This window comes from Plectropomus leopardus, chromosome 7 (genome assembly GCF_026936395.1).
Source record: "Plectropomus leopardus strain MGB_pleo_1.0 chromosome 7, ASM2693639v1, whole genome shotgun sequence".
NCBI lineage: Eukaryota > Metazoa > Chordata > Actinopteri > Perciformes > Serranidae > Plectropomus > Plectropomus leopardus.
In genome coordinates, this window is record NC_142182.1 from 9,489,445 (window position 1) to 9,504,858 (window position 15,414).

Below are 15,414 nucleotides of genomic sequence, written 5' to 3' on the forward strand. Positions count from 1 at the left end.
TTTTATGTGTGAATCTGCATATCTGTTCCACCCTCCTCTGTATGCATGCTATAAGGGAGTGGTTATCATCTGTGCCAACCGGAGGCTGCGACTGTTTCCTCTCCTTCCTTCACTATCTTACTCACACTCTTTCTCTCCCTTTCCCTCTTTCTGTCTCCCTCCTCTCATGCAGAAATGCTCCAAGTCCTTTGATTTGTAGCAGAAATGAAGATGGGGAATTTCAAAGAGAATCCTCTTCTTCTGCTGACGCACGCTGTCCCACTCCGGCATTGCCTCAGTGCTCCCTTGTTCCTTCCCTCCTTCCCTCCTTATCTCTTTTTCTGTCTTACCCCCTTTTACCTTACCCCAAACTCTCTTCTCTCATTTTCGTCTGCCTGTCAGTCTTATCTGTAAGCTTCCTTTCCCCCTCCCTCCGTATGTGATGCCATTCTTTCGTCCTCCATCCATCCCTCCTCACTCTCTCCCCAGCGTCTTGTGGCAAAGCTGCCGTGTTAGCGCTGTTTGTTAGGCTGTTTTGATGTCTGCTCCTGGTCACGGTTGGTGGAGGAATAAGCACCTCTAAACCTGTGTCAGTCCCCGAGACACAGCAGTTTATTTATAACGCTGCCTTTGTACGCCATCTGTCAGTCAAGCCAATCCTCTGTCTCTTCTCTCACAACTCTACAGAGACTGACAGACAGACAGGCAGCGTGCTATAGGAGCTATTATAACACACACAATCTCATTAGCGCGAGAGAGAAGAATATGGCTGACGGATTAACTGCAGCTCTCATTCCTCAAAGCAACTTTGTAGTGTCGTATCAATTACGCATGGGTAATAGGTGTCAATGGCATGGCTGGCTCTGACAATACACAGCAATTAAGCGGATTTGTCTCAGTACTTTTCATGTTCTGTGGTTCGGCTGTTTTGGCTGAGGAGAAGGACAACACGTTCATGAGCGGACTGCTAACTAGGCACCACACTCACATTCCTGTCTGGCTATCTTTGCCCTTTTCTCCCCAACCTTCTCTCCAACATTCACTTCTCTCCGCTCTTCATCCACCTTGAACACCTTATCTAGGACTCTTCGCTCTCCTCGCCATGCTCTGGCTCTCTTACCTGTGAAGCTGACATTAAGGATGTAATCCCTGTAGAGTCTGCGCCCATCCAGAGCCTTCATGCTGTCGCACAGTTTGGTGGTGTTGAAGCACAGGCTCCGCTGCATATGATGGAGGGCATGAGCCATGGCGTACACTGCGTTCACCACAAACATGATCTTAGACTCTGGTTCAAAGTTACTCTTGTCCATTGACAAGTCCATGTCACACGGTGGGAGAGACGTCTCTCCTGGTCCGACAATTCCTCCTGCTCCTCCTGCTCCTCCACCACCACCTAAGGAGCACTGGAACCGCTGCTCCCAGAATTCCCTGTACCAAGGATTGCGATGGTTTTTGACTGGGTTCAAACTGAGAAAGTAGCGGTTAAATTCTGGCACGGGATTGGCCGCCAGCTCAAGTGTAATGGCTCCTTCAGCGGTCACCTCATTTCCCTTGGTAATGCTCTCCTGTGCACCCCAGCCATCACTGGCCACCCAGATGAAGGAGGTGTTCAGCCTGGCAGCAGCTGCCAGCAGCTCTCTGGCATCGTCGCTACGCAGGAAGAGCACGGCCACACGGGCGTTGGGCTTCTGGAGGAGCTGACGGATGACAGCTTCATAGGACTTCTTCGCATTAGAACGCCCCACCTGGACAGACAGAGGACATTATTGTAATATCAGATGTACTGTAAGTGCTTGTTCCAAATAGGTTTTTGGCCCCTGTTTGTGACCGCCATCATTCAAAGCAAGAAACAAGCAAAAACTGCTGTCTGTACTTCTCCACATGATGCAACTCCGTAGCAAATGAGATGAAAAATGTGACTGTGAAAGTACCCAGAATGAGTTCTTGGAGATAAGCTTTCATTTTCTGGTTCACAACTGATAACACTAGTGTAATATAAACTCCATTTGTGTGTAAGACAAGATAAGACATGGAGACAAACTTTTATGAGCTCACAAATTCAGTGCCCTGTTCATTGTTAGTGGTGCAGCTTCAGGCCATACATCAGTGTGACACTGCTGATTAAAGTTCGGGGTTTTTGGTATCTTGCTTTGAGCGATGGCTGCTTTACATTCACGCAGAAATAAACTTCTGTTCTGTTGCATTCTGTCTGATGCTTTACCTTCTCTGAAGTGGCAATACAGATGTTCCTCATGCGTGCCTCTTGTTCGAAGGCCTCTATACCGGTTTCACCATAATCACCCTCTGATGCCACAGTGGAGACGTACGTCCAGTTGAAGGACCGCAGGATCTCGGCCATGGCTTTCGCCTGGTAGAAGTCAGGGGGCACTGTGCGGGCGAAGTAATCGTAGCGAGTCTTATCACTGAGCTTGGCACTGGTCGAAGCATAGCTTATCTGAGGAATCTGAAAGAGCCTGAGGAGATTGGCAACCTGTGGGGAGAGATACAGTAAAATGAGACATAAATCAGCCGAAATTATTCCTAATTTACCCTTGTAAAATTAAACTGTCACAACTTTTTAATGAATTGTCCAAACTTAAGATTGAGTGACTGATAACTCTTTTTTATGTATTCTCAAGCACATAGGAATATGAAATGAAAAAGTAATTTTTGGCTACTGATTGTGTATCAGAATGAACACACATCTTTCAGATATGTTTCAGAGACTGTCAACATTATCTACATACGAAATTAAAGGTGACTCCCAAAATTCATCTAAATTTTTCCTTTTGATTTCATGTAGTTTGAGTCCGATTTAAAATGTCTCATTGATTTTGATCACAGTTTTGTTTTGTTGTCTTGTGTGAACACTGTAATTTGATAAGCAGTGCAACTCAAATTTGTCCTCTGTGTTAAACTCGACAGAATCCATTCAAGCAGCTACTTGTAGTGTTTACAATGCAAATGTTTTGAATGGTGGCAGCAACAAAGCCAATTAATGTACAATTAATTTAATGGGGCACTTGAAAGCAGTAGAGATAGAGAGCAGCAAACTGGAGGATACGCTGAAGAAGAGGTGAAGCATCTCAAAAACAAAAACGTGTGTGTTTGTTTTACATTGTATGACAAAGCTCTCAGTAAAAAATGTAAAATGTGGATTTCACTGAGCTAATAGAATGAACCCTTTCTCTGGTATCTACATACAACTACAAAGAATGAGTTAAGCTCCTAGAATTGCTTGAAAGGTGCAACTAAAATTTCACAACCAGCCTGGTCTCACAGAAATGCGTGAAATGACCACAATCTCTTAACATAGCATTACATGGTGGTTTCATGTATTGTGTTGAAATTAAGTGCCATCACGGAATCTGGAAAATGGAAATCGGAAAATGGAAAGTCATTTAAGATCCGTGGTGGACATTTGCTGCATTCAGATGGGATCGTGTTTACCATTTTCATGAGAAGTGACCGTATAAACACCCCGTGATACAGTACTAACCATGTTAGGAGTGGAGGTTTTCTGAGGGCTCCAAGTTTATGACTTGTGTAGATGACTTTCCATGTTGTAAACATAAATTCACGAGTTCCATTTGGTGCAATACAAATCCCTGGTTCACTAACATCACTGCATTGGCAGTGGCTAATGTTACAACCCCACAGGTAGTATAAAGCACGAGAAAGTCCATAAAGAAGTCAATGTTGACTTTTAGTTTCACACAGAACACAAACAGAGGTCTCCCAGGTGAAAGTCCAGTGTTTGTTGAAACATCCAACAACCCAGCATTGTCCCTGTACAATGGGGAACACAGCACTGTGGCATTTTAAACAATATGAGGCTTGGACCTGGAAATGGGAGCCTATTTTGAAAGGCCGATAAGTTACGACTTAAAGCCAATATGCTCCCACGAGGTAATATGGTGTTCAGAGGTCATGGTCTGTGAGATCACATTGTTTACAATAGATACTCAGATTTGAGATCTGATTTAAACAAAAATATCTGATCGTTACTGGATATCACACACAATAAACTATTGTTTAGGTTTGTAGGGAGCTTCTGTCTCTAATATTGTCAAGTAATGCAGAGCAGGTGGACACAAATGCTGGAGATGGCAGGCAGCAGAAACTAAAAAAAAATCACTGAAGTGATTGAAGTGCAGGTGGAGAAGCTAAGGTGAAGGGAATAAGGTGATGAGGCAGAAGAGCGGGCAGGGAACTGATTGGCTGGGAAAAACTGGAGCAGGGAGGACTAACAAGGATGATACAGGACAGGTGTGTAGACGGTTGGGAGAAACCCCTTGTAAACTTTTGACCATCAATGAAGAGTAAACTTCGTTCATTAGAGAGAAATCCGGGTGAGTTTCCAACGTGACCCACCGCTGTACAAACAAGGCAGGGGGGAGGACTTACGGAAGCTCTACTGACGGGAAGTCTGTGTCAACTACGCTACTGCTATTTCCAAGGTGATTTCAATCATGATTAAGCTAAATTTAAAAAACAAAGTTAAATAACCACAAAATGCTTTAGGTCTCTCCTTTTATAAACTCCCCCTTATATTATAAAAAAAATCAAGTTTAGAGGTTACTCTGCCAGACATGACCAATCGCTGTCAAAAACTGAGAAAAACTATGTGTAAGTGTTTTTAAATAACAAACTTTATTTAATGACTAAAACTTGATTTTAAAATACTTTTAAAATACTAGAGCATTAGAAATGCCTGCTGTCCAGAATATCATGAGTTGAAATCGGCACGTACCTGAAATACTGACTGTTCACTGTGGTCCGGACACTTTTTTTTTGGCATGCAATGAAGCTTGTGTGTGCATGTATTAAGACAGCAAAGCACATTTACTGCTGCTAGAGTCTGGAATATTGTGAGTCTATGTTAATGAGGCTGATGTAAGACAGGTGTGACAGAAAACAGGCGGGAAACAGATGAAGGCAGGAAGTAACACAAAACATTACATATAAGGAGATGACCTACAAAATGAAACAGGACACAGACTGACCATGATAAATACATAAAGCAAACAAAAACACAAACAGAAAACCCCAAAACAAAGTCTTAAAGATAACAGATATAAACAAAAACACAGGATCATGACAAATATGCTCCAGTGAGGCAAAGTGAGACTGAAAAAGATCTCTGTAAAATATATATTTTTTTGGTAGCTTGCAAGTGAAGATGTCTGCCTAAGGACTGTCTGCCAGCAGAGAAAATGTGAGTGTGAATAATGTCAAAACACATCAAGTACAATACTATTAACTGCAATAAAACTGCTCATCCACAGCTATTCACAGGCATGCAGCAACTGCAGGGGTAGAGTTGTTTTGTTTGAGGTTTTTTTAAATTTTATTTTCCCTTTGACCAAGCGGTCTGTGTTGAAGAGCAGATATCCATGTGCGTCAAGGTCTACCGTCTACAGCCACGTCATAAATCTTTGACCAAAAACGATTGGCAAATTGACAAAAACTTGGAAATAAGACCCACAAAAATAATTGGAATTATTTATTTTTTTCATCAAAGGAAAAATTAGAACGTATTTAGAGGGTTACTGCTGATAGGAAATGCTTCATGCATAATGTGATTATTTGAAGATAAAAGACAATGCAGCAAGTGTTGGCATACATGCACATGGAGAAACACAAAATAGCACACATGCACGCACACACACATGCATGCATACACACACGCACAGAGAAGTTCAATAAATCACTGACTCATGCATTAGTGATGGACATCATCTGGGGTCTACTGATGTCCATATAATATTCCCTTTTACTGTTGATTGGGGTTCGGTCATGTTCTCTTCATTACAATTTTAGTCACAGACGCCAACACAAACAGTGGACATATAATTGCTACACATTCTCATACTCACAAAGACATACAGTGTGTATGCAAACATACACACTCAAACATGCACACACACGCAAATAAACAGAAAATACACAGCCATTCTGTTCTCGCCTCAGTTTAATCCTTTTAGAGCGCATCATTCTGGGCTTTTCTATATTTCATTCATAGCTCAGTTGATGAGCTGTTTTGACAACGTGTCAGAATCTCATTAGACTAATAATGTAGAAGATTAGAAAACACACTCATATATATACACTGCTGTGCACAAGTGCAGGTGGGGACATACACAAACGCCTGCACTGACAAAGACACACACACACACACACACACACACACACAGATGGCTGCATATAGTACTTCAGGCAGGTTTTTATGGTTTTAAGATGGCAGTTGACTTAAATGTCAGGGAAGGTCACGCTGCAAAATGTAACCGCATTGCTCCATTACCTGCCACTGAACAATGACTACAGCTAGCTAAGAGGCCTGTCTGTAGGGACATGGAGGGTTTACTCTGTTAGTGAAAGCTGCTCCCTTCCTGTGTTTGAGAGAGAGCGAGAGCGAAGGGAGATGTACTATAGGAATGAGTTGAATATGAGAGACGAGTAGGAAAAAAAATGAAAGGGAAGGGGGAAAAAATTGCTGCAGTGGAGGGCTGCTGTGTGTTTTCTGCTTGGAATGCAAGTCACACACGCGCACACAGACACACACAGACACATACACACACGTGTGCGAACGGAGGGGAGAAATGATGCCCGCTATGTAAATGCCCTCAAAACATTGGAGTTTAGTTGTGCATGGTTAAACATAAAATAATTCCCTATTACTTCATTTAGAAGCAACAGACAGAGCGGCCAAGTAGAGAGAGGCATGAAGGAGTAGCTGGATTAGCTTCACTGGCAAGAGATCAGAAAGCAGAGCGCAGCTCGGGTCTCGTAAACAGTGCTGCCCTCGGAAAAGACAGGTAAAAACAACAGCAACGGAAACAAAGGGCAACAGGGATGAGCTGCGAGAAAACAAGGGATAATTATGTGTGATGAAGGACAAGAGACAGAGCAGATGTGTTAACAATGGCCGCCCCAGGAAGGAGGAGGAGGAGAAGAAGGGGGCTGAGGTCAGCATACACTGAGCTCTCCCCAAATAGCCGCGAGGGATGCCTCTGAGTGCATATAAAGAAGGAGAAAAAAAGAGAAGTAGGCAGTGATGAGAAGGAAGAGAGCAAAGATTTAAGGGACAGGAAAAAAAGGGAGAAATACATAAAATGAGAGAGAGTAAAAGAGGGTAAGAAGACAGAGAGACAGTTGCAGAGATTAGGGATTTAAGGACTGATAGGAGGATGCTTTTGTGCAGTCACAGAGGAGTAAGGGAGAAGGAGGTTTTATGCTAAACTATGCAAATTAGCCAGCTCTGTGACAAGAGCTACAAGAGCCGAGGAGACACACAAGAACACACCAATAGAAAACTTGATTCTGAGAAAGGAGTACACACACAAACACACACACACACACACACACACACACACACACACACACACACACACACACACACACACACACACACACACAGCAACACACATGGACTTGTACTGGCATTTTGCTGGGAGTCAGCTCCTGCATGCTCGGTCATGAGTTAAAGATGAGAGGGGAGGCCACCAAGAAAGTTGACAGTGGTAAAACGTGTTTGCATAAATACTGCTGAAAGTGCATGCTGTGTGTTACCTGTATGGAGACGCTGCTGAAGGATCCGCCTATGACGCCAGCAATTGCGAGTGGGCTGTCGTCCTGCAGAGCGTAAGATCCGTCTGGACAGATGAACTCTGTGTCATCCACCTTGGTGAGGGAGGCTCTTACAAACTCCAGAGCCTGGGAAACACACACACACACACACACAACACACACACACACACACACACACACAGATATTCATATCAAATGCTGTCCAACATACGGGATACCATATGGTCTACATTATCTATTTATTCTTAATCAGCTTGACACAGTTTGAAATATGTTATTTTAAAAAGACTAATGATACTTTTTAATAATGTTATAATTATTACTATCTTTATAAAGGTACTATAAAAGTTGATTGCTTTACACTCGGGCTCTTAAATGCTTTTAGATCAGGGTCCAAAGTTGCAAATGAACTCTCCTGAGACCAAAATATATTGCTGGTTTGTGGACAAACAGGCAATGAACCTGCAACCCACATAGGAAAACCAAATGTCAAAAATCCAGGGTTTATGCAATCAGTCAAAGAGCTCATTGTATAAGATCACTGGATGCATCATCCCCAAATAGCTCAGCAATAAGCTACAATATATTGTTTGAAGATAACAATCCCTGAGGGGAAATGCCTTTTTCATTTTTTATATCCGGCTCATTTCACTCATCGCAAATAGCTTCAATCTCTATTTCTCATCAAGGATTTGCTGTTATCATTTGAGGCAAGATCCTTTACCTGTCATGGATAAAATAGAATTTCGAGGTACATTTACTCTACCTGAATATCACCTTTTAATGAGACCTTTTCTTTTTTTTTACTCCATTTAAACTGGTAACACTGCACTTTTTACTTCTAACACCACAACTTACTTTGCGGAGCAACTTTTTAAATATAAAATCTAGCAAAAGTTCAAGTCGCCCGGCAGCACAAGAGAACAGACAGCTAATTAAACAAACTGTATCTCAACTTTGCTGTATCTAAAAAGTTGTATCAGCATTCACAGGGAAGAGCAGAGACAACTCAACACTGTACAACTCAAAAATAGGTGACTGTCTTGGAGAATAAATGCTCTAACTGAGCTGTTATTTCAGCAATGTGCTAATGTGACGTGGTCTTACTTTTGTTGAGGATTTCATTTCTTTCAACAGTATCATATATACTGTGCATAGCAGATAATAGTTGTATTTATAATATTAGTAGTGAAACAAATGCAAGAGCAGCAAGAGATACAGTTCAAAGAGCACAAAACTAGCTTTCTAAGTTGTTTTTTTGTAATTTGGTAAATTACTAATGATATATCATTATATATTTGAGTTTTAAAGTCAGCAGCATCTTGTCTAAGTGAAAGCTTAAAAAATACTTCACCTGCAAAATGAACATTTGTTTATTAACTACAAACCATGTGTTACATTGAATTTGTAAAGAAAACTTTGTTTTTCTCGCATGCCTACACGGTGAACGAAGATTCAAAAAAAAAAAGAAAAAAGGTGGGCCTTCATCATGAATTGAATTGGGCTGTGTTTAACAGCAAAAAAACTACATCGCTGTGTCCTTTCTTACAAACGCTCACACAACTCACACACAATATGCTCAGTATACTGTAAAAATAACTACAACTGTAACTATTTTTTTTAGCTTCATCACTTCAGTCAACTTGAAAATTTAAGGCAGCCTGAACACTAAATTTTTTAAGTTAAAAGTTTATTTTGTACTTCCCAAACACGTGTGTTTTCGCCAAAACGTTCTGCTGAGGTATTTGATATTCTTATGTTTCAGTGAAAATGCATGTGTTTGGGAAGCACTTATCATACAAGTGGATAAATACGATTTGGATTGTACTGCACAAGTTGTGTGAAAATGGATTGATTAAGTTTTGCTCTTGAATGTGGTCCCCAATTACCTCAGCTTATACAGATAGTTAGCCTTTTTTGGATTCTTCATTCACTGTGGAGGCATGCAAGAAAAACAAAGTTTTCTTCATGAATTCAACATAACACATGCTGAGTAACTCATATGCAAATGGTCATTTTGGGGGTAAAGTGATTTGATTAACATCTGCTATACTCTATATGCATGTGGACAATAGTGTGGTTTCCACTAATCCTCAAATTGCGCAAAATGAATTTGGGAATATAAAATAAGCCTAATGGAAACACCTCAAAAACGCAGTCATCTCACAACTGTGTTTTATTGACATTTTGAAAATATCGCTTAAGTTTGCGCAAATCTGTAATAGAAACCCGCCAAGTGTTTTAAGTGCATGGCCTTTAACTAATTAAATGTATTTAAATACTGTCTGGGATCATTTTCTATTGAGAAACATGTATTTTATGGACAGTGACCCTGCTAACCCACCTGTTCCAGTGCATAGGTGTCTCTGGAGCAGGTGTCCAGGATGTGGACCCCAAGAGACACCCCAGGCAACAAAGTGTTGTCGTTATTGATCCTGTCAATCGCAAACAGCATGGCCTCCAGCCTCTGGATCCCTCTGTCCTCGTTCACACGCCCACACTCCTCCATCCCAGCACCTTTCTCGTGCACTGGGAACAGACCACCGAGCACTAGATCTCCCTCGATGCGGATCTCCCGACGGGACTGAGGCGGGTCTCCGACAGAGAGCAAGACGCCCCGGCACATCATGACCAAGATTAGAGCGGGAATGCAGGCCACCATGTTGGGCTCAAGGAGGGCGAGGATTGTCAAAATGTGAGGAGAGGCTTGACCGAGAGTGAGGCAGAGGGAGGCGGGGGGCTGAGGGTGAAGGTTAGGGACGAGGGGTTAAGGGTGGTGCGCGGCGGGGTTGAGTCAAGCAGCGGCCGTGGATGTTTGGGTCGGTTTGTGGCCCATGAAACGGTCAGGGAGAGCTGAACGGGACCACACATGGAGGGGCACACCATCTGGACATCAGTCCTGTTTGGAGACGAAAAGGAGACATAACCTAAGTCATCCACGTGCCACAGGACAAACCAGAAAAACTGTCAGGAGCTGCACACTGAGATACTTTGGTAAGTTACTATAAAGTATAAAAAACAGCACAGTAGACCTTTAGTGAAGTTTGGGGACACTGTTAACAAGGGCTCAAAGTCGTTTCCGCTTCACAGCCAGAGCCAGGCCATGACTAAAAGGGATATAGAATTGTTTGGAGATTGTACCCCAATGTTCTCCAATGCCTCCACCCTTCCTTACATCACCCAACTTTCTTCTTGTAAGTGTGTGCGTGTGTGTGTGTGTGTGTGTTTGCCCCTGGTTGTATCGGGATAAGCCAGCTTAGATGGCTGGTTGATACATGAGCCCAGCCTTCTCATGCCACAGATCAGAAAAGCTTCTCTAATCTGATCTCTGTTCCAACAATTCTCCGCTCGTCCATGAGTTTATACCCCGAAGTATATGTGCGTGTGTGTGCGTGCGTGCGTGCGCGTGTGTGTGTGCGTGTGTTATCAGATTTATTGCTCCCCCTCTCCTCTGCATAATTACAGTGTGAGGATTGAATGCATTTCACCATGAAGAAGCTAACTGACAACAATGAGGCCAACAACAGCTGATGCTACTTATAACAGCTTACAACTCAATTAGAGCCATCACTGTGTGTTTTGACTGTCTTGTTCACATTCACCATGCACACTTTCTGCCTCAGCTATTACAAGAAATAATATAAAGGGGTTTGCGCTTCTTTTTAAAGTGGCATTACGGCGATTTTTTATGTCAAATTCAATTCACTAATCATTGTAATAATCATGAACAGAGGCGGATTTATTGTCATTTTATTTTCTAGTGGTTTTGTTTTAGTATCCCCATGTCACCATAATATATGCACTTTGTTATATTTTACACTTTTATCTGCTTTAAATTCAAGATTTTGTTCTTTTATTATTCTTCTACACTAAATTTTTCTCTGCTTATATGGGCTTGATTCTTTTAGGCATGTATGGGCACATAACACTTTTTAACACTTAACACTTTCATCTGCTTTAAATTCAAGCTAATTAGCAAATGTTCATGGCAACATGCTAATATAAGAGTGTTAATATTATGTCTGCTAAAAATCAGTGTGTTAGGATGGTCTTTGCTAGTACGTTAGCATGGCGAATTTAGCATTTAGTTTGAAGCAGTACAGGGTCCTAGAGTCGCTCGCTGTATATTCCTGTAGCTTGTTGCACCAGATGTGTGTAAATTCACATAATGTAGCTTAAGTTATAATGATTTACGCTATAACTTAATTTCGGAGTTTGCACCATACAAGCTAGTTCTGACATACTACTAAGATGTAAATTAAAATTTAAGCCTACCCCCTACTAGGTGTAAAGTCGTTCCTAACTCACCAATGACATAACAGCTACATTTTTAGGAGAGTGGGTTTTTGATGATGACGATGACCAATTTCTTCCTCATTTTCCCCAGCTGTGCATTCTGCATGACAGACTACATGCTTTTACTATTTATAATGATGTTAATATGCACTTCTGATTTCAATTTTGCCAAGCAGATACAACAAATAACTGGCTGCAGACCTTATATCAGCTTAAACATGACCAAAAATACAAAGGGATGAATTTGTAAAGTAAAAATCAACTAAGAAACACCACATCAAGAATAGTGCTTTTCCTCGATTGGTTACAGAAAGCCAAAATATCATTTGCTGCAATAATATTTCGGTTAGTGTGGACTTAACATCAATGTAACTAAGCTGAACCTTATGTCTCCGTGGTGCAACCAAACATCCATACAGCTTTAGTATCAAACTAACTACTTTCAGTGTAGTGCTTAGTGTAGACTTTGCATCCTAACTTAAGAAAGAACTTATGCACAGCTGGTGCAGAAGGCTGCTGGTCTTCTTAAGAATGTGGGAAAATACAGATTTGCATATTTAAACGTTTAAGAGATCCGGTCATAATACCACTTCCAGATGTGGTCCGGCTCATCTGATAGCATTCTGATTGCAATGCGCTCGGCTTATTCAGATATCAAGTTATATATCACACATTAATACCAGGTCAAAACAGGGTATTAAAGTCAGCATATCCAAGTCCCCACTGCATTGATTTTGACCTTTCTTTTCTAGCAAGAGCTACAGATTTATGCAAATGTTGAATACTAGATGTCCAAGGATTCCAAGATTCAGCTGAAAGATATAATAAATAACCTGTTCTTACTCTAGTCTCCCTCTCTATCTCTCTCTCTCTCTCTGTCTGTGTTTATATCTTTTAAACTATTTACCTAATGCAAAGTCAGTAAAAGCCCTAAGAAGGAAATAGCATTTTTCTTTTAAGTTCTGTCTCTCATGTCTCCCTCCAGTCCTCAGGAGAGATAAGACAGAAGCTGGAGGTTGATGTTTTCACTATGAAAATCAATCTAGACCAAGGAGTGAGCTTGTAGTGAAATTTCTGTTGATTGCTGGCATCTCCGGACTAAACCCTGGTTTGTGCATGCATGTGTGTGTGTGTGTGTGTGTGTGTGTGAAAGAGAGAGAGAGAGAGAGAAAGTGTATGCCTCCCCTCTTTGGTGGGCAGGTAGGAGGATGAAAGCTTCCCTTAGATGCAGGCAGCTCAGATTTTTCTGCAGGCGGCTGCCATAACTTTACCACTCTGCTCTGTAATATGACACACACGCACAGACAAACACACAAGCCCAGACAAACACCCACCCACACACGCACACACAGACACACATGCACAAACACACACCTCTGCTTCTCTGAGGGGTTGACCTAAAAGCGGACTATTTCTATGTCTTAGCTCCCTTCGCTCTCAAACAGCAGAGATCTGGATTATTGTGTTGAGGAAAGATGTCGGAGACGCACAGAATGATTGTTACAGATAACAGACTACCTCATTTGAACCGCAATTAAAATTGTACGATGTTCTCCGATATGGTCTTGTCACTCTTTTACCCGACGAGTTTTTTTGAAAAAGTTGTTTTCTGTCACAATCCCACAGGAGACTACCTGACATGTATTTGATAAATATATAATTCAACTTAATGCCTGTTCTTTTTGGAAAGGAAATTGATGGCATCTATGAAAGATTTATATCCATTCTTCAAGCTGTCACACATGCTAGATGTGTGTGTGTGTGTGTGTGTGTGTGTGTGTGTGTGTGTGTGTGTGTGTGTGTTTGTGTGTCCATAGTATGTGTGTTTGTGCATTGAGGGAAAAAGTGCAGAACCCCTTTGAATAATTTCCAGTATTCGAGTGAAATATCTGTTCCTGGAAATAAACTCCTTAAACAAACTTACATCATTATTAGAGGCCACTTTTTAAACTAACACAAAGGGGAACTTTGTAATGAGCTCAGTTTTTGAGGACAACACTGCACCAAGGCTGCAGATGTGGCTGCGTGTTTGTTTTGAGTGTGCGTGCATCTGTGTACAAGTGCACATGCATGGATGTGTGTGTTGTGGCATATAAAATTGTGTATTTATGGAGCTGAGACTCCAACAACAGTTTCACTCGACGCTTTACTTTGACGATATGCTTTAATGTAATTGGTGTCTCTTGAAGTCAATTTCCCAGAAATGTGCCAAATAATATCTCCCAGCATTTTTACACCGCTGTCACGGTGTCCACTGAAATTGAATGTTTGCTTCATTATAACCTCTTGGAAAGTGACCAAACCCAGCTTCCTGTCCCAAGAGCAACTGAGCAAGCAAAGCACACAGTGTGAAACAGAAAGTATTTCATTTCTTGTCCCTTCTTTTTTATTATCAAAAATATTGCAGGACCAAGCACACTGATACAGGACAGAATATATTGCAGCCATTTTAAGGCTCATAGTATTTTTGTGCGTTTTAGCCGCTTTGTTAGAAAGGGCAGCCATTGATTACAGATCATGTGAGGTCACGGAGTACGGAAAACAGACTGCTCAAGACACACAATACACCAAAGTGGACATATAGTCTTTGTTTTTTCAGAGAAGGAGCATTTAAAAAGGTGAGATGAGGTTGAGGTTTGGCTCACAAACACCGTCACATTCACAAGCTGTGCAGTCTGGAAATCAAACGCAGAATGTGACATTGGAACAACCTTGAAAAGTTTCCGTTTGGCGGACAGCTCTTAAACCTCAAATGTCAGAGCTTCCTACCTTGAAGACAACTGGAGAATTAGTGCTGCCTTAGTCGTTACCGGCACATTGTTTGTTCTGTGGTCAAAATGATCTTATTGTCATATTTTACCACTTGGACAGAAGCCCAAGGACATACTAAAATAAAGCTGGGTGCAGCCTTTTGTGTTTTGGAAAAGATCGCAGTTGACATTAGTCACTTTAGGCAATTAATGTAAGAGATCAGGGACTGGAACAATAAAAATACTTGGTTCTGTTTGGGAAAAGATCACGAGTGTTGTTAAAAAATACTTTAAGATGCATAAATGTAGCCAAAAAGGCGGCTATGTGTCGCAACAAAACACACGGTAAACGCCTCAAGTGATGTTGTCTGTTTGCTGGTCTCATACACCACTCTCCAAAGTCAAATTTGTGGCGTTTTTTTTTTTACCTATCCCCCTTGACTCCCACCCACTCGAAGCGGACTTAGTGTGTAAGAGCCTTGACACGGATGCAAAACAATGTCCCTGCCATGATTACAGTACTGCTGGTGTATTTTGATGCTTAGGAAGTGAGATCAGGCTGATGTGGTGCTTATGGTTAACTTGCATCACTACTGTACGTTTCAGCCTGTTGCGTTGTGGCCGTTTGCTTGATCTTCGGGTTTTGATAGGCAGCTTTTATTACCTTTGGCCTGGCGAGCTGCTTTCCCATTTCCAGTTTTTATGCTAGACTGCAAAATCTGACAAGTTGATCTGACTTAAAATAATCTTGGAAAATGATTGCCTTGGGTTAGGGTTAGGGTTAGTCTGAAGTTGTTGC

General features: G+C 41.6%; 1 protein-coding gene across 1 annotated transcript in view; it reads right to left on the reverse strand.

The window, feature by feature from the left end:
* grm3 (glutamate receptor, metabotropic 3) overlaps positions 1 to 15,414 on the reverse strand; it is a 47,321-nt gene that overhangs the window by 18,970 nt on the left and 12,937 nt on the right. The window contains exons 4-7 of the mRNA XM_042496303.2: positions 9,914 to 10,468; positions 7,552 to 7,695; positions 2,201 to 2,470; positions 1,100 to 1,724 (exon numbers count right to left, since the gene is read on the reverse strand). Of these exons, the coding sequence (XP_042352237.2) occupies positions 1,100 to 1,724; positions 2,201 to 2,470; positions 7,552 to 7,695; positions 9,914 to 10,231 (1,357 nt within the window). The 5' untranslated portion in view covers positions 10,232 to 10,468. The remainder of the gene's footprint in view (positions 1 to 1,099; positions 1,725 to 2,200; positions 2,471 to 7,551; positions 7,696 to 9,913; positions 10,469 to 15,414) is intronic.